Raw genomic sequence first — 16,929 nt, 5'->3', positions numbered from 1 at the left:
CTTGGTACATGTTGACATTGTTGGGCCACATGGCTGCGACAGTTCACGTCACTCCCTTGGCACACTTCTACATGCAAAGGGCCCAATGGACCCTGAGGTTGCAATGGCTTGAGGCCACACAGAGCCTCTAGGATCGCATCCAAATTACAGCGCCCCTCCAGGACTCCTTGTCCTGGTGGCAGGTAATTTCAAATCTGGAATGGATGATCTTGTTTCAATGTCTCCCCACCCAAATTGTCCTAACGATGGATGCATCCTCTCTGCTTTGGGGAGCTCATGTAGGAGAAATTAATGATTCTTTGGCCTTTGCCATTTGAGGAAGTTGCATGGAACTTAAAAAGTGAAGGATCTCATCCTGTGCATATTCCCTGTACAAATGTTCAATAGGTTCTCTGAAATTAGCTAAAATTTGATTTGTAGAATGAACAAGGACTCCTGAGGTAAAAGAGGATTTTTGAACACTAATCAGATGGGCTACAGTGTGCCTGGTTTGTTTCCAATTTCATAATATTTTTGTTTACTAAAGCAAAGTGACTTCCTAATCTTTTGAGTTTGCAATTTTGCAAGTTCATTCCTTACTAGCTGTAATGCTTTATAGGTGTTTGAGGCATAGTCCATCTTATGTTTCTGTTCTATAATTTCCATCTCATCTAACAAATCCTTTTGTCTTTTCAAAAACTGCTGTTTTTTTATAACTGGCAAAATAAATGATTTCTCCCCTCAAAACTGCTTTTTACGCTTCACAGAATAAATGGAGATCATAGTCACTGGATAGTGAGATTAGAAAAAATCCTGCATCTGATTAACTTTTCTGTATTGCAATATACTACTACTACTTAAAGACAGCGATTATATTGGTTTATTTGAACAAATAGTCTGTTGAATTTTGTAGATTATTAAAATAGTGTGCAGATTTTGTAAATATTTTGTGCATTCCTTTAATGCCTTGTATGCAGGTTTCCCTAAGTGCCACTTGTCAGCTTTACATCTCCTTTTGAATGCAGCATGTTTGATTTCCGATTGTGCCCTACATGATCATATTATGCAAGTGCTAAAATCACTGCATTGGCTTCCTATTAAGCGCAGGATAAAATTTAAGATCTTGACCACAACCTTTAAGGTTTTATATGAAGGTGACGCTCTTTATCTGAAAGATTATTTGAAATGGCATTGCCCCTCTAGGGCGTTGTGATCAGAAAATCTATTTTTATTAGAAACTCCTAGTATTAAATAGTTTTTAATATTTTGAGTCTTTTATTTGTATTTTATTGAATTTTCCATGAACATTGTTTTATATATTTTTATGTATGATATATATGTTCTATTTTATTTTATACTGATGGTTTTTATTATATGTTTTCTGTGTAAACTGATATGATGTTTTTCAAATACCGGTATAGAAAACTAAATAAATAAATACGTTTCGATTAAAGGAGATTTGTACTCATGCTTTTTCTAGAACTGCCCCTAGTTTATGGAACAGTCTGCCCTTAGTGTTGTGTCAAGAGGTTATCCTTAAAGCCTTCAGCAAACAGTTAAAAACATAACTGTTATGATGGCGAAAACGAATGACGGTATACAAAACATGTAAAATAAATAAAATAAAATAAAATATCTAATTAGTGAGGCGTTTGCAGGCTGTGATTGATTTGTTTTTCTTGGAAGTACGATGCATACGACTTTCAATTATCAGCAATTTTTAATTGCATTTTTTCATTGATTTACTGTTATATTCTGTTTATTTTATTCGCTGTGTGTTATGAATTAATGTCTATATCATTTGAAATTCTTTTAGAAGAGACCCTGGAAATATGCGTAATATAAATTAATATAAATAAATAAATACTCTGTACATATTTCACAATATCTTCAATATATTCTTCCAGCTATGGAAATATGCTGCTTTGCATGCATTTGCATGCATAAAATTGCCTAATGTGTGTAAAGCTACTTATGCATAGGCAATTCAATGTAAATAAAATAACATGATTTAGAAAAAAAAAGCCCCATTATTTTACTGCATTTGATTGAGGTGTAGTTATTTTCCTGGGGGAGTAAGAGTCCCTTATTGTCCCAGTGGGAAAATATAAATGGCCAAGCAACCCAAAACACTACCCCTCCCAAATCATGCCAGGGGTCTATAGAGATCCATGCTTACCCACCTCCCACCGCCTGTAGAAGCAGCGGTGACCCCAAGCAGAATAAAAAATATTGTTTAAACCACGTGGCAAAGAACCGCCTCATTCTCCAACCTCTCTTCTGGTACCAATAAAGTACTGACCAATGACTTCAAACCCCCCTTTAAAAAAACAAAAAACCCTGGCAACCCACCCTGCTCCTTCCCCCTCCCTCCCAGTTCTGAATAGTCAACCATTCCAGTGGTCTAGTGTCCTCCCATCTCCCAGCCACACAAAAATACCTGGTGGTCTAGGTGGGGGCAGACTGACTTTCACTTCCATCCCTTCCTTTCTAAAAGATCGGTGGTGGCTAATGGGGACCTGGAGCGCTCCCTTGTTCAGGGCCTGGCCGATGTCATTTTTGAAAATGACATCTGTCTGATCTTGCCCCATCATGTGATGGTGCAAAGTCTGGGGACCAGACCTAAGTCATGTGAAGTCATGTTTCCTGGGGGAGAAGTCCATAAACTACTAATCAAGTACCCTTAGGGAATAGCCATTGCCTACTACCAGCATCAGTAGCATGGGATCCATTTAAATTTTGGGTACTTGCCAGGTACCTATAAACCTGGATTGGCCACTGTTGGAAACAGGATGCTGGGACTGATGGATCCTTGGTTTGACCCAGTAAGGAAACTTCTTATGTTATGCTCTTATGACATGTGGCCTGGAAAAAAATGTTGGAAGGACAACAGACTTGTTAAAGTGGAAGTCCGACATTACTGTAGACAGGAATTAGGATGCATGCACAGAGGCACCTTGTTGTAAAAAAATAAAAAATAAAACAAACAGTATAAACTGGATAAGTCACTAGGGATTGGAGTTCACAGACTGCCACCAAAAATGTGACCTTCCAGGTCAGGTACTGCTCACAAAAGTTCAATGGCTGAAAGGGAGCTTTCATCAGCTGTGATAACACCACACTGAATCATGACACAGCAGGAGACATGATGGCGTAAGTTAAAGGCCCACATATATTTCCTTGTGGCCAAATTTTTATATATTCCTTTTTTTATATAGACATTAGTAGTGTAGTTAATTATTTTTTAGACAGATTATGTAATCTTTTTGAATTCTGCTGACTTCTAGCAGAAGTCCTGGTTTCCTCTCTCCAGCTAACTTTTCACCTTGTCTATTATCTTAAGTTTCCTGTTAATTTTCTGTTCTGTAAGATAAAGGGAAAGACCAGATTGCTTAAGGCAGATGGTGGATTGTGATAGTAATCACAAGCTGAACTGTTAATTAGCCAAAGGCTGGGAAATTGTGAGAAGTACACTCAGTGGTCATCAACTCAGACATGGACATTAGAAACCGCAAAAATAACTGTTGGTCTTACAAAGTGCTGAATATATGATTTTTGTTAAGTGGACATTGTTTCAAATCCTGGACATTGGAATCAGATGGCACATAACCTCTGAAGAATTGGGAACATTTTTCAATATTTTATTTATTTTTCATGTTTTTATATACCGACCTTCCTCAAAGATATCAAGTCGGTTAACAGTGCAACAAATACCTCTCAATTAACAGTACAATAAAATATGCATAGAACAATAGAATTAATACATAAAACCATTAAACGTTTCGTATTTCTCGAGTTTAAATACTAAAATGAACAATTCTTCCATTCAACATAAGTCCCTCCTCAACCTGGCACTAAGGTAACTTCTTGAGCCTAAAATTCCTAAATCCTCGGTAATAATTAGTTGCTTAAATGTATATATATAATTTCCTGACCTAAAATCCTTAATCTAGGCTACAAAAGCACTATTTCCTATACTGACTCATATTCTTGAAATTATTAATAATTCCCACAATTAATCTTACGTCAAATTTTTAAGATGGTCCTCTTCTAAGGTTAACCCCATTGATTTTGAGTGGGGTCAGTTGCTAGTACCATTTGTTTCATTAAACTCCTGTTCAAATAACCAGGTCTTTATCAATTTTTTGATCTCTGTATGCTAGGTTCTGTTCTGATGTCAAGAGGCAAAGAATTCCAGATTTTTGGACCGGCCAGGGATAATGTCCTTTCTCTGACTGTACTCAAATATGCTATTTCCGGTGATGGTATCGTCAACAATGCTTTTCACAGAGATCTTAAGTTTCGTACTGGCGTATGAATACGGAGGGAGGCATTTAGCCAGTGTTTTTGCCATAGACTGTTTTATGAATTAACAGTAAACATTTGTATTGGATTTGCGACTGAATTAGTAACCAATGTAATTCTCTTAAAACAGGGGAAATATGATCATATTTCTTCGTGTTGATCAGTAAGCGGGCCACCGCATTTTGAGGCAACTGCAAAGGATGGACAGTTGAAATTGGTACTCCCAATAATAAGGCATTACAATAGTCAAGTTTGGGTGAAATAAGTATCTGCATGACGGTACGAAAGTCCTTTATATGTAAAAAAATGTTTCAATTTTCTTAATAATTGTAGTTTATAAAAGCCATCTTTAGTTATGGCTTTTATTGATGTTTTCATATTCAGCTCTGAGTCAAGAATAGGGCTTAAGTCTCTTGCATCATATTTAATACTATAAGATGGCATAAGTGACTTTATTTCTGATTCTACCTTCTCTGTTATTTTATTACACATATATAACATTACTGTTTTTGAGTTATTTACTGATAGGGACACATGTGAAAGAAGTTGTTTATAGATTTAAAATATACTTCCCATACCTTCAATGTAGATTGAAGTGAATCGTTAATGGGTAATAAAATTTAGACATCTGCGAATAAAAAATGTACCAACCCTAATCCAGCTAAGAACCTACACAAAGGGGCCATATATACATTAAAAAGTGTTGGTGACAAGGAAAATCCCTGAGGAACCCCCGTCTGGAGGTTAACTAAATCTATTCTTGCATGAACAATACTGGTAAGATGTCATGGCAAGATTTCTGCTGATTGATTTGGAAAAGTATTAGCAACTAGGAGACAGTTGCTAGCAGAACTCATAATTGACAGAACTCACTTTGAACACTTATTCCTGAAAGAATGTTTTATTTACTAACCAATTCACTTACACACCACCAGCTATGCATAACTGAGGTAATAAGTTACTGTAATACTAGCATTAATGAAAGACTAAGAGTAATGCTACAGTATCTGGAATAGCAGCGCAGATAGAGAGAGACCCACGTGAGAGGAGTTCAGGACATTTGGGAAGACACAGACAGCTGCTGGCAATCCCTAGTTTCCAGCTTGTGGGTGAGAAATTTCCATGAAAGGTGGTATTTGTAAATGCTATTTTCCTATTGTAAAACAGAGTTGATCACACATTTAAAAGGCAGTCACAAGTTTCAGGTAACAGAATACCAAATTTACCTTGTATTTTTCAGGGATATGTTTGATTTTAAACTGGGAGTCGCTGAGATTATTATTGTGAATTGCTGTGGCCAGGTTTTAAATCACTGGAATTACTGAAAATTTGTCATAAAGATGTGAAATGATATATCTTGTCTACTATTATGATGTTTATTAGGGTAGTCTTACACCAGATTAACGGAGGGTAATAGATTTGGGGATGGATTTAAGACAATTCACAGTTTCTTCTCTAGTATGTTACAATAGTAGGCTTCAATTGAAGTAAACCATGCATAAAACAATCAGCTAAGAAGTGCCAACTGTACTGAGATGAACGCTAATGAAGTTAGTGTTCAGACAAAACCCTAAAAGATATAAAAGTTATTCAAACAGTTTTTGTGTGGAACAAGAGAAAGGTTCTGTGCTTTTCTTTCACACCATAAGGCAAACCTCTTCCATTTAAAATTATAAAATCTCCTTGTGGAATCCTTCCTAGCCAGAAGAATGCAAGATACATCGTTAAATAGGTTAAGGGAATGCAACACTACCCTCTTAATATCTAGGCTGTGAATGCTAGGGATCCGATGTTGGGATGACATAGCATTCTTTGATTCTGAGTGATGAGTGTTGGGGAATTCCCCAAACCGACTGGAGTAGAAACAAAAATTATCTCGTTCAATAGGGGCAATGAGGATCATAGTCCTCTTGTCTTTTCCAGCATTGGTAGGGATTTTGTCACCAGAGGAATTAAAGGATAAGCATACCATGTCCCTAATTTAGAGAAAAGGTATCTGAGGCTAGTTTGCCTTCTATCCTTCTGGGACAGAAATTCAGGAACTTTCTGTTCAGAGAAAATATAAACATACCTATCATGGATGTACCCCACTGATGGAATATCTGGTTTGTTATTCTCCTGTCCAGGGACCATTGGTGAGGTTCCAGGACTGAAGAATCTGTCTGCAAGGATTTTTTTTTTATATGTTTTGTTGTATTTTATTTTATATGCTATTTTGTGTACACTTAGTTATTTTTAATATGTATGGTGCATTTACAAACCACTATGATGTAATGAGCAGCAGTATAGAAGAAACTTTTAAAATAACAAAAATAAATAAATATTTTCCTTGCCAGCCAGATATGCAGCCCTTATGACCATTCTTTGAGAAATGGCATAGACCAACATTTGAACAGTTTTTTTGACACAGGAGACTTTTCCTTCCTGCTTGTTCACGTAGAACAACACTATCTGATTATCTAAATAAGGACAGCTTTATTGGGCAACCAATTCTGAAAGCCTTTAGAGTGTATTGTGTTGCTCTTAGCTCTAGGAAATTTATCTGATGAAGATTTTCCTGAGAAAAATAGATGCCTTGGGTATGAAGCTCCTCTACATGAGTTCCCCAACCCAGGTTGATTTAATTTGTGCTTAGGATAATTTGAATTAAGGAAATTTGAAAGGGGAAACCTTTGGCCAGTTTTGACTGAATCAGCCACCAAGGCTCAGTCCATGAGCTGCTGAATAATGCAGATGCTATCTTGGAGATCCTGAATCATTTGGGTCCACTGAGTTTGTTTCATAAAAAAACATGCCAGGGGATGTGTACTGTTGATGCCATGAAGCTCAAGCTCAACATGTCCCATGCTGATGTCTATGATTTTGTTCTCTTCTCCACTGGGGACATCAACATGACTATCTTTTCTTGCAGAAAAAAAGGTTTTACTGAGTCATGTCTAGCAGAGCTCTTATAAATTACAATTGAGATAACTGGCTCAAAAAGAACTTGGGGTAATTTATGACGAACCCTGAAAACTCCAATATCTGAATGGTTTTGCTCACTGATTCTATGGCACCTTCTTCAGATGTGCTGTTGACCAACCAGTCATCCAGGTAGAAAAATACATGTACCCTCAATATGTACAGAAAGTTGAACTGCTATCATAGCAAGGCATTTTGTGAACACTCATGATGCTGACACCAGGCTGAACGCCTTACACAATATTGGAGATATTTTTCATTACTTCAAATCCAAGATTTTTCCTGTGACCTTTCTCTATGTGGGTGTAAGCATCCTTTAAATCCAGAGATGGGATTAAGGTGCCTATGTGGGTGTAAGCATTCTTTAAATCCAGAAATGGGATTAAGGTGCCTATAAAAATCTTGAACTTTTCATTTACCAGCTATTTGTTTAGAGCCCTTAGGTGTAGGATGGGATGGAATTAAATCTCTGCCCTTTTTTTCCCTAGTGGAACAGGTTCAGCCACATTAACCTCTAAGGAGGAGGATAAATCCTTTTGTAGTAACTCCTAATGTTAACCTATTATGCCCCGTATTTTTTAGAAGCTGAGCTCTAACTAGGACACTGGTACACAATGGGTTAAGAACCAGACTAAGAGCTCCTCAGTGGGCAATATGACTGGGCTGCTGACTGTGCCTTTGGGACTCTCTGCTGATCGGGATGAGAGCATGGTTCTAGCTGCTGAATGGAGCATGTGTTTTCCAAACTGTATCTCTTGTCCACTAGTGACTATGTCGTCATGCTGCTCTTCAGGGAGATGCTCAGAAAAGCCCTTCATATCCTTCAGAATGTTACATATGTTCTGGCTCATAAAGAATTGATAGGGTAAGAGTTGATGGCTCTCTGGTAAACCTTCCTCCCAATAAATTAAAGTAAGACAATCCTTTTCCAGGGTCACTGAAGAGTGGGGTTAGAAACCTCTTGGCCTTTTTGACCGATCTGAAAACAACTGACTGATGAGGCAGCTCCTGCTACTCAAATCTCAGAGCGTTCTGGACACGATATTTTGTTTCCACTTTATTCTGGATACATACAGAGAAGGCTCTTCCACAGAATCATCTATGTCTCCTGAAGAATATTATGGATAGGCACATCAATGGTTTCCTTGGGAAGATCCACAAACTGGAGGATGTCAAGCATTTTTAACCTGGACTCTTCCTTCTTCTGCAAAGCCAATGGAATGGCATCTGCCATTTTCTTCGAAAAGTCAATGTAAAGGTCTTTGGAAGGTGACCATCTCCTTTCCGTGGGAGAAGAGAAGTTGACCCCTCCTGATCAGAGAAGTCTTCAAATACAAGGAAAGAGTCTGAACCAGAATCTTATGTGAGCAGTGTGATCTGAGCTTGCATCTGGTTAGCAGAAAAGGTCACAGTGAGGGCAGCTCTTGTCTGTTGGGCTATAGACCCCTATGAACTTCTGTACCTTGGAGAAGCTTCCTCTTCTGATGCACTAGAAATTAAAATTTGTGCATTGGTACCTGATAATGATATCCCTTCATGAAAAGACATTGAGGACCCTCCACAGAATGCTCAGAGTTTCCAGCAGAGGTTGGACCTACATTTGCAAGCTCACTCATGATTTTGACGCCAGCACACAGATGGTTAATGTCTTACAGTCCAATGCCTCTTGTATCCATTTGTCCAGCTCCTTTTCCTCAAAATCTGCAAATGCCAATACAGCATGGATAGCAAGAAGAGACGTCATGTCTTCCTGGGTTACTTGAAGATTGATTACTGGCATCTGGACTCTTTGCATCTGTTGTGAATCCCAAGAGTGATGCATGGATGAGCTGCCCTCTCTACGGGAATGCTTTGGAGAATTTATGGCAGCAGCCAGAATTTTCCCACTTCCAGCACTCTACACCAATGGAGACCACTGCTGATACTACTTGGCCTTCACTCTGTGCATTTTATTGGAACTTGGCAAAACTGAACTGTTACCCTTCCGCCGAATATGATTAAGAATTCCGTAAATATTCTGTACCCTTCCGCCGAATATGATTATGAATGCCGTAAATATACTGTACATTGTTAGAGTATTATATATACTGTATATTATCTTATTATTATATATACTGTACATTGTAGTCATGTTGTTATAGTTCCATGTATTTATATTTACTCAGTTATTCGACTGTTACTTGTAAGGGCCACGCCCAAAAGTTAATTGTTTGATGTAAACCGATGCGATGTGCGAACGGTTATCGGTATAGAAGAGACTTTAAATAAATAAAATAAATAACTGATAAAGAGGAACCTTTCATTTTCTGCAAATGGGAGCAGCTGGACAATGCCCTATCTTCTTGGCCTCTACGAGTGCTCAATGCAGAGGGAGAGCGATGCCCTCTCAGTGTCAATGCACTACCAATATTTGGTGCAGTTCTCAGATCCTTTGATGCTGATGGACTGGACTTAATGCTTCCAAAAAGCATTTCCATCAGTTCCCAGTAGGAATGCAATTCTCTGCAGCTTATTTTTCCACAAGTGGAACACTTCAAAACATCATGGTCCTGGTAAGGCAAAGCATGCATCTATCATGGGGATCCATGACAGACATTATGCATTTGCACCAAGGGAACCTATTGAAGCTGCTAGCCTTCTTCACTTTCTGGGACACTTGTCAAAAAATAAACAAGGCAAAATCAAATAGATTACCAAAAACCCAAGTGATACCACTAGATGCTGGTGCACATGGCGGTCAATAAAACATTAAGAAAACTCGAAACCAATTGCAAAAAAACTATCTAATGAAAATGAGAGCATGAGATCAGAACCGTGATACCCTATGCGAAAAATTCAAGAAAACTGAAAAAAAAAATCTCTGAAGAAAGAGGACCATAACTGTAGGGCTCTAAAGAAAAATAAGAACTGAGGGGGCCCTGTGCAATGAGTTTGGACATTGTTTATGTTGTAGTTTTGTGGGTTTTAATAATATTTTGTTTTATTCCTTGTTTTATATGTATTTTACTGTAAATGCTACTTTGTAATTCATATTGGATGGAACTTTTCCTGGAAGATTTTAAAATAAAAAAATGCTCAGTTGAGTGTGCCATAAGCTTCTAGATGTTTTTAAGTAATCCTTCCACATTGGGCTTCATATTGGATATCACTCACATGTTAGGATTGTACATCCTGCTTGTCCTCTGAGAAATATAGATCCCTGTTCTCTAGAATCTGGTACAAGTACATTTTATAAGTCTCCTTCCATTCAGGTCCATAAGCATTTTTTCTGACAGACTTGTCTAGTAAGCAGGATCCAAGGGTTATTGAGTCCATCTGACATAATGATTTTACTTACAAGAATAAAACCACATGCAGCAAGTTAATTACTTATAATGCTGTACCTTGCTGACATGCTGGCAGAAGGCAGGAACTGCAATCATCTGACTCAGAAAGTTTAGGTAAGCTGCAACCAGTGCCATTATACCACAGCGATTAAACATTGGCAGGTTATCTTCATTAATGATGGCTATGTCCTTGAATCGTCAGAGAGGAAAACAAGAAGTCAAAATTAACTTAAAAGGATTTGCACTGATAATACTGATTTTTTTTTATCTGATTTTGTTTTGGAATTTATTATAATAAGCAATTGACACAAAAATACATCAAAAAGAGCAGATCCCAGACATTTCTTACCATGACAATGTGTTTTATAGAAAAGTACAAAAAGAAACTAAATTACAAAATGAAGAAAAGAAAAAAAAAAGGCTAGGGAAAAGAACATAATCCAAAACTTGAAGCACTTAAACAGGTATGGATATAGTTAGAAAAATAATTTCATTTTGTCTCTTTTCACTGGTACTTTCCTAATATGAAATGAACTTTACTGGTACTTTCACTGGTACTTTCCTAATATGAAATGAACTTGACCCTTTTCCGGGTCAAGTTCATTTCATACCACATGATTCAATAATACTATAACCAATGGCTTATCCATCTAGACAAGTTACAAATACTAGATACTCGATTAACTCATTCTAATTGCCTGTCTATAAGATTGTTGTTATTCATTTGTTGTATTATTATGCCTTATTTGTTGGATTATTATCCCTTATTTTAATTCATTTTTTCCAGGTTCACTCTCCTGTTCTATGTAAGACTCATATGTTTAGTCATTCTAATGTTATATGTAAACTGAGGTGATTGGTAACATTGTTACCAGAACCTCGGTATATAAAAAATGTTAAATAAATAAATAAATAAATAAATAATATATTTAATATACTTGAGTTGGTTTCAATTTTGACATCAACTGGGAATATTTTGCAGCTAGATTTTTGCATAGTAATGAATCAAAAGTGCATAGCAAATTTAAAATAATTGAGAATGACAAAATGAATGTTTTTCAAACTTGTGTGTCATGTTCCTCCTCTTTATTTTTTGTCAATCTTTGCCCTTGCTATGCTTCTGATATTGTCCATCTCCTTGACTATGTTTTTCCTCTCCTTCCCCCAAACCTAAACTCTTCCTCTACTTTCTCCCTCTGATGGCAACCACCTTTATTTCCCCCACAATCCTTTAAAAGATCCGATTCATTAAGGCCATTTCCCATTCTGTCACCCAGAAAAGACTTTGATGAATCATGCCCGATGTGCCTCCTCTTTCCCATCCCTTCATCACTCCTCCCCACGATCTTCTATTTTTCTTTTCCTTGCAAACTTTTCACCCTTCACAAATCTGTGGAGGGTGAGAAGGTTGCAAGGAAACCCCTTCCCTCTATAGTCTTGCCAACATCTCCCTAATACATAATTTCTCTCTCTCTCTGTACCACCTTCCCTCCACAATTTTCCTTTACTCTCAAGCTTCTTTCCTTTTCCTCAAACTCTTCCCCATTTGGAGTGCAGGAGTCCATCCATGCTGCACTCGACATGTCACTCAATTTTTCTTGTGCAAGATGTTTTTGGCTTCGCAGTTGAACATTTGAAATAGTAACACCAGCAGAACCTGCAGGTCCAAGTCAGGACTGGGGGTGGGAACAGGCTGCAAGGGAGAAGAAAGTTGGGTGACACTACAGGGAGAGGTGGAAAGGTGTGACAAATTGTACAGAAGGAAGGGAGATAGTGAGTTGGGCGAGAGAGGTATTTTTCCCTCAAATATGACATTTTCAGGCAAGAAGACTATACTTTCTGTCAGCGGAACACTCAGACAGAATTAAAAACAAAAAAAAAAAACTAATGACATTTATCCTATACAGGACTGCAAAATATGAGGTTGGTCTCTTTTTGTTTTGCAATGTGATACCACAAAATTTCTGTCCCAGTTATAAGAAAAATAGGCAGTTCAAGATAGATTAGGAATTCCATGTTATTTTTTTTACATAAAGAAATGTTCAATACATCCATACTCCCCACTGAAACATAGTGGGGAGTACTGAATGTATGGAAGATTTTAAAATGACAAGAGAGAAAATTAGTAGAATTTAACTTTTAGCCACACAAAAAGAAAATGCAGTTCTGAAACTGGGATATCTGTAATTCAAGAAAATTGTAAATAAAAAAAAAACAATTTTTCATTACACAAGAAGCAAAGAGAATTCCAATTTAACAATACAAACTTACATGGCAATTATAAAGTAACATACCTGCAAAGCAATGGCAAGCCGAATGAGGTCAATAACCACTTCTTCATTAGCCAATTCAATGGTTAAAAGAGCCAAAGCAGTATAGAGTAACTCAAAATTCTTTTGGACATTGTCTTCTTCTTTACAACCTAAGTAGATATGTCTGTATAGCTGCTGCCCGTGCTTAAAACAAGGAGAAAGGGAATTTATTTACTGTCAGATTATCTAAACAATATTTGACAGTCAGCTAGACAAATATAATGCAGTAGGAAACATTTGGCGACTATGTTGCAAATGTTTCAAGAAAAATTTTATCTTTCATCAAAGTATCTTATTTGAAATATTATTAACCTAGAAGTACACTTTTTTTGTTCTCTCTGTGCAGGTACCAATCCTCAGATTGTGATATTTTCCTATTTATCACTTTTTAGCACAATTACAAATAAAAATGTTTAAAGCTATAAACATTAATCACATGAAGGATTGGGAATAGAGGGTGAGAGGTGGAAGGATAGGGGATAAAGAAAGCCATGGGAAATGTGAAAAGTGGGAAAGTTTTGAAAGAGGGGGACAAAACAGTATAAAGTGGAAGAGGAATAGAAAGGAAAGGAGGACAAGCTGAAGGAAAAGATATGAAGAAGGGACAGAGATGAGACAAGAAGGAAGAGGGAGACAGATGGAGAGTCTAGGCAGGAGTTTGAGCTAAGCAAAAGCAGAATAGCTTAAATATGTGAATGAAAGAGAGGGGAGGCAGCAGGTTGAAATTAAATAATGAAAAACTGGTCTGAACAAGTTAGGATAAGGGTGGGGTAACAGAGGTAGATATAAACACAGAGAACTGTGGGAAAATGAGGCAAATGGAGGGTGAAAAACAGATGGAGAGATGGAAGGAGGAGAGGGGCAGAAAAAGGGGCATGAAGTTAGTGATTGTGTAATTGCCGGCAGGCAGTCCGCGTTGATGAAGCAGCATAAAGAAAATGGAAACTATGCCGTGTAAGGTTGGTACAATATGTTTTTTAGATTATTTAACAGGAGTTTAGCTGTAATTTTTGGTTAATATATTATGTGGGGTTTTTTTGCAATAAGAAATTAAGAAATTGCCATGCTGGGTCAGACCAAGGGTCCATCAAGCCCAGCATCCTGTTTCCAACAGAGGCCAAACCAGGCCACAAGAACCTGGCAATTACCCAAACACTAAGAAGATCCCATGCTACTGATGCAATTAATAGTAATGGCTATTCCCATAGGGGTAGATTTTACAAAGTTACGCACACGTGTACTTTTGTTCGCGCACCAGGCGCAAACAAGAGTATGCGTGATTTTAATAGATATGCACGCAGCCGTGCGTATCTGTTAAAATCCGGGATCGGGGCGCGCAAGGCTGAGCAAAATTGGCAGCCTGCGCGTGCCGAGCCGCACAGCCGGCCTCCGTTTCCTCCGAGGCCGCGCCGAAATCAGAGCGGCCTCGGAGGGAACTTTCCTTCCGCCTCCCCCCACCTTCCCCTCCCTTCCCCTACCTAACCCACCCCCCCAGCCCTATCTAACCCCTCCCTCCCCTTATTCCAGAAGTTATGCCAGATCAAATCAGGCGTAACTCACGCTCGCCGGCTGCGTGATTCCCCGGCCCGGGAGCCGTTTCTGAGGCCTCGGCTACACCCCCGATATGCCCCTGGGCCGGAACCACGCCCGTGGCCCCGCCCCCAAATGACGCGCTGCCGCAACGCGCGTCCTGGGGCTTGTGCGTGCTGCCGAACCTACTCAACATAGGCTCGGCGTGCGCAGGGGGAACTTCTGGCAGGTTTTCGGGGGGGGGGGGGGGGGGTTTAACACTGGGGTATCTTACGCACGTAATCCTTTGAAAATCTGGCCCTAAGTCAACTTGATTAATAGCAGTTAATGGACTTTTCCTCCAAGAACGTATCCAAACCTTTTTTGAACCCAGCTACTCTAACTGTTGGTTTACATATATGGAAGAGCCATTTTTGTGACATCATTGATGTTTTATATCCACTCTTTACAAAATGATTGGTAGATGTAATTTTTGAATAGGTAGGCAAGCATACTTGTCAGTTAAAATTAGTTAATTATATACAGGAGACACTGAGGAAATATTTCATATTAGGAGATACATCAAGGATACATTTCATATTAGTACCTTTAAAGTGGGACACCTGTGCTTTTTCTTATTCTCATGAATAGGGTTTTCTAGGGTATTTTTATTGTTAATGTGATGAATAGTATGTATGAGTATGTGTAATTTTTTGATAATCATATAATTATTTTTGTAATGTAATTTTGTATGGATTTTTGAAGTATTCATATGTTGTACACCAGTGGTACATTTGTTTATAATAAAATTTAATATGTTGATAAATTGTATTTTGATTTAACACACAGTTCCTTTCTGTATATATATTATTATATACCTCTAGTTTTGTGTTATACCTCAGGGACTAGTAATATTCACATGAATTAAATCAAACATTTTTTGACACTTTTTAAAACAGTTCTATTGATATTCTCCAGTTTGGCAAGTGACTCATTAATGACATCATATACAACAGGCACCCCCCACAGTGCTATTTATTACCAGCATAGTTTACTACACAGCAAAATGTACACGAGCAGTTGTGTGCACTTTTAAATTATGCTATAATTAGCAAGATTAGGGAATCCAGATAATTCCCAAATCTGAACAGTACACCTTAGCAATAATACCATATATATATCATATATTGTACAAAGATTAAATAAACCCCAGTTTTTATGATTTAATTAAAACATCTTTTTCAATATACTGATGCAAAAAGTAGCGAATGCAAGTAACTTACCTTGATGAATGACAATTTTTAACAGATTTTTAGGTAATTTATCTATTTAAAAAGGACTTGCTGCCCATGCCTCCAAAATGTGGGTGGGGGGTTACAGTTAAAACATTCAGAATAAAATCAATAAATATATATAAACAAAACAGAATAAAACAAACAGCTGTGAAAGGCATCAGAACCTGAGCAAGGCCTTGGTTATAGGAGCAGCTTAATCAAGGCAGGGTTCTCAAACAAATAATGGACTGTCAAGCGCTAAATAGGCCTGAGGAGTGGTTTAGGACTTACTGAGATGCCTGACTGAATAGATGGCATTTCAAAGCTTTAGCATTGTGTAAGGATCTTAAGTGAGGCGGGATGGCATTCCATAAAGTAGAACCGATCACGAGTTACTGCCAATCTAGTGAGTCTTGGAGAGGGCACTTCAAGCAAGAATTGGTTTCTTGATTCTAAACTTTGTGAGAGGAAACTAAAATGAAGAATTGCATGTAATCAAGGACTACTGATATTATGTATCAAAACCTTGAAACTAATCCCTGATGTCATAGCCAAACCTATAGCTGACCTCATTAACGTATCAGTAGAATATGGAAACTTCCCCGAAGACCTTAAATGCGCCATCATCAAACCTATACTAAAAAAGACACACTTTGATGCCACTGACCCTACCAATTTCAGACCCATATCAAACCTCTCTTTTATCTCAAAGATCCTTAAAAAAAACAGTAAACCATCAACTCTCCGAACACCTGGAAACCAGAAAAGACTATACCCATCCCAACACTGATTCAGAAAAACACTCAGCACGGAAACACTCTTACTTATCCTTGCCGACACAGTACTCAGAGGTCTAGATGCCGGACAATCCTAACTTCTTATACTATTGGACATATCCGCCGCATTTGACACCGTCAACCACAACTCCCTCCTAACCAGACTAAGTGAAATTGGACAAGATGGCACCACAATCAAATGGTTCAGATCCTACCTAGTGAACAGAACCTACAAAGTAACCTTCAACAACAAGGAATCAAATCAAGTCCCCCTTTCGCACGGTGTCCCTCAAGGTTCATCACTCTCCTCCACCCTTTTCAACATCTACATGCTCCCACTTTACAATCTATTTACTGAACTGGGCCTCCAATACTTCATATATGCCGATGATGTCCAGATCCTCATCCTCATGAAAGAAAATATACAGAACACCCTGCTACAATGGAGCTCCATCCTAGCCCAAATATAAAAACTCCTATCCCAAAT

General features: G+C 38.0%; 1 protein-coding gene across 2 annotated transcripts in view; it reads right to left on the bottom strand.

Moving 5' to 3' along the window:
• EFR3A (EFR3 homolog A) overlaps positions 1-16,929 on the bottom strand; it is a 648,826-nt gene that overhangs the window by 66,994 nt on the left and 564,903 nt on the right. For both annotated transcript variants that reach the window (XM_029592044.1, XM_029592042.1), the window contains 2 exons: positions 12,866-13,027; positions 10,629-10,760 (listed from right to left, as the gene is read on the bottom strand). In XM_029592044.1, the coding sequence (XP_029447904.1) occupies positions 10,629-10,760; positions 12,866-13,027 (294 nt within the window). The remainder of the gene's footprint in view (positions 1-10,628; positions 10,761-12,865; positions 13,028-16,929) is intronic.

The sequence above is a fragment of the Rhinatrema bivittatum genome, chromosome 2, assembly GCF_901001135.1.
Source record: "Rhinatrema bivittatum chromosome 2, aRhiBiv1.1, whole genome shotgun sequence".
NCBI lineage: Eukaryota > Metazoa > Chordata > Amphibia > Gymnophiona > Rhinatrematidae > Rhinatrema > Rhinatrema bivittatum.
The sequence above is the reverse complement of the archived record's forward strand: the minus strand, read 5'-3'. Positions and strand labels throughout refer to the sequence as shown.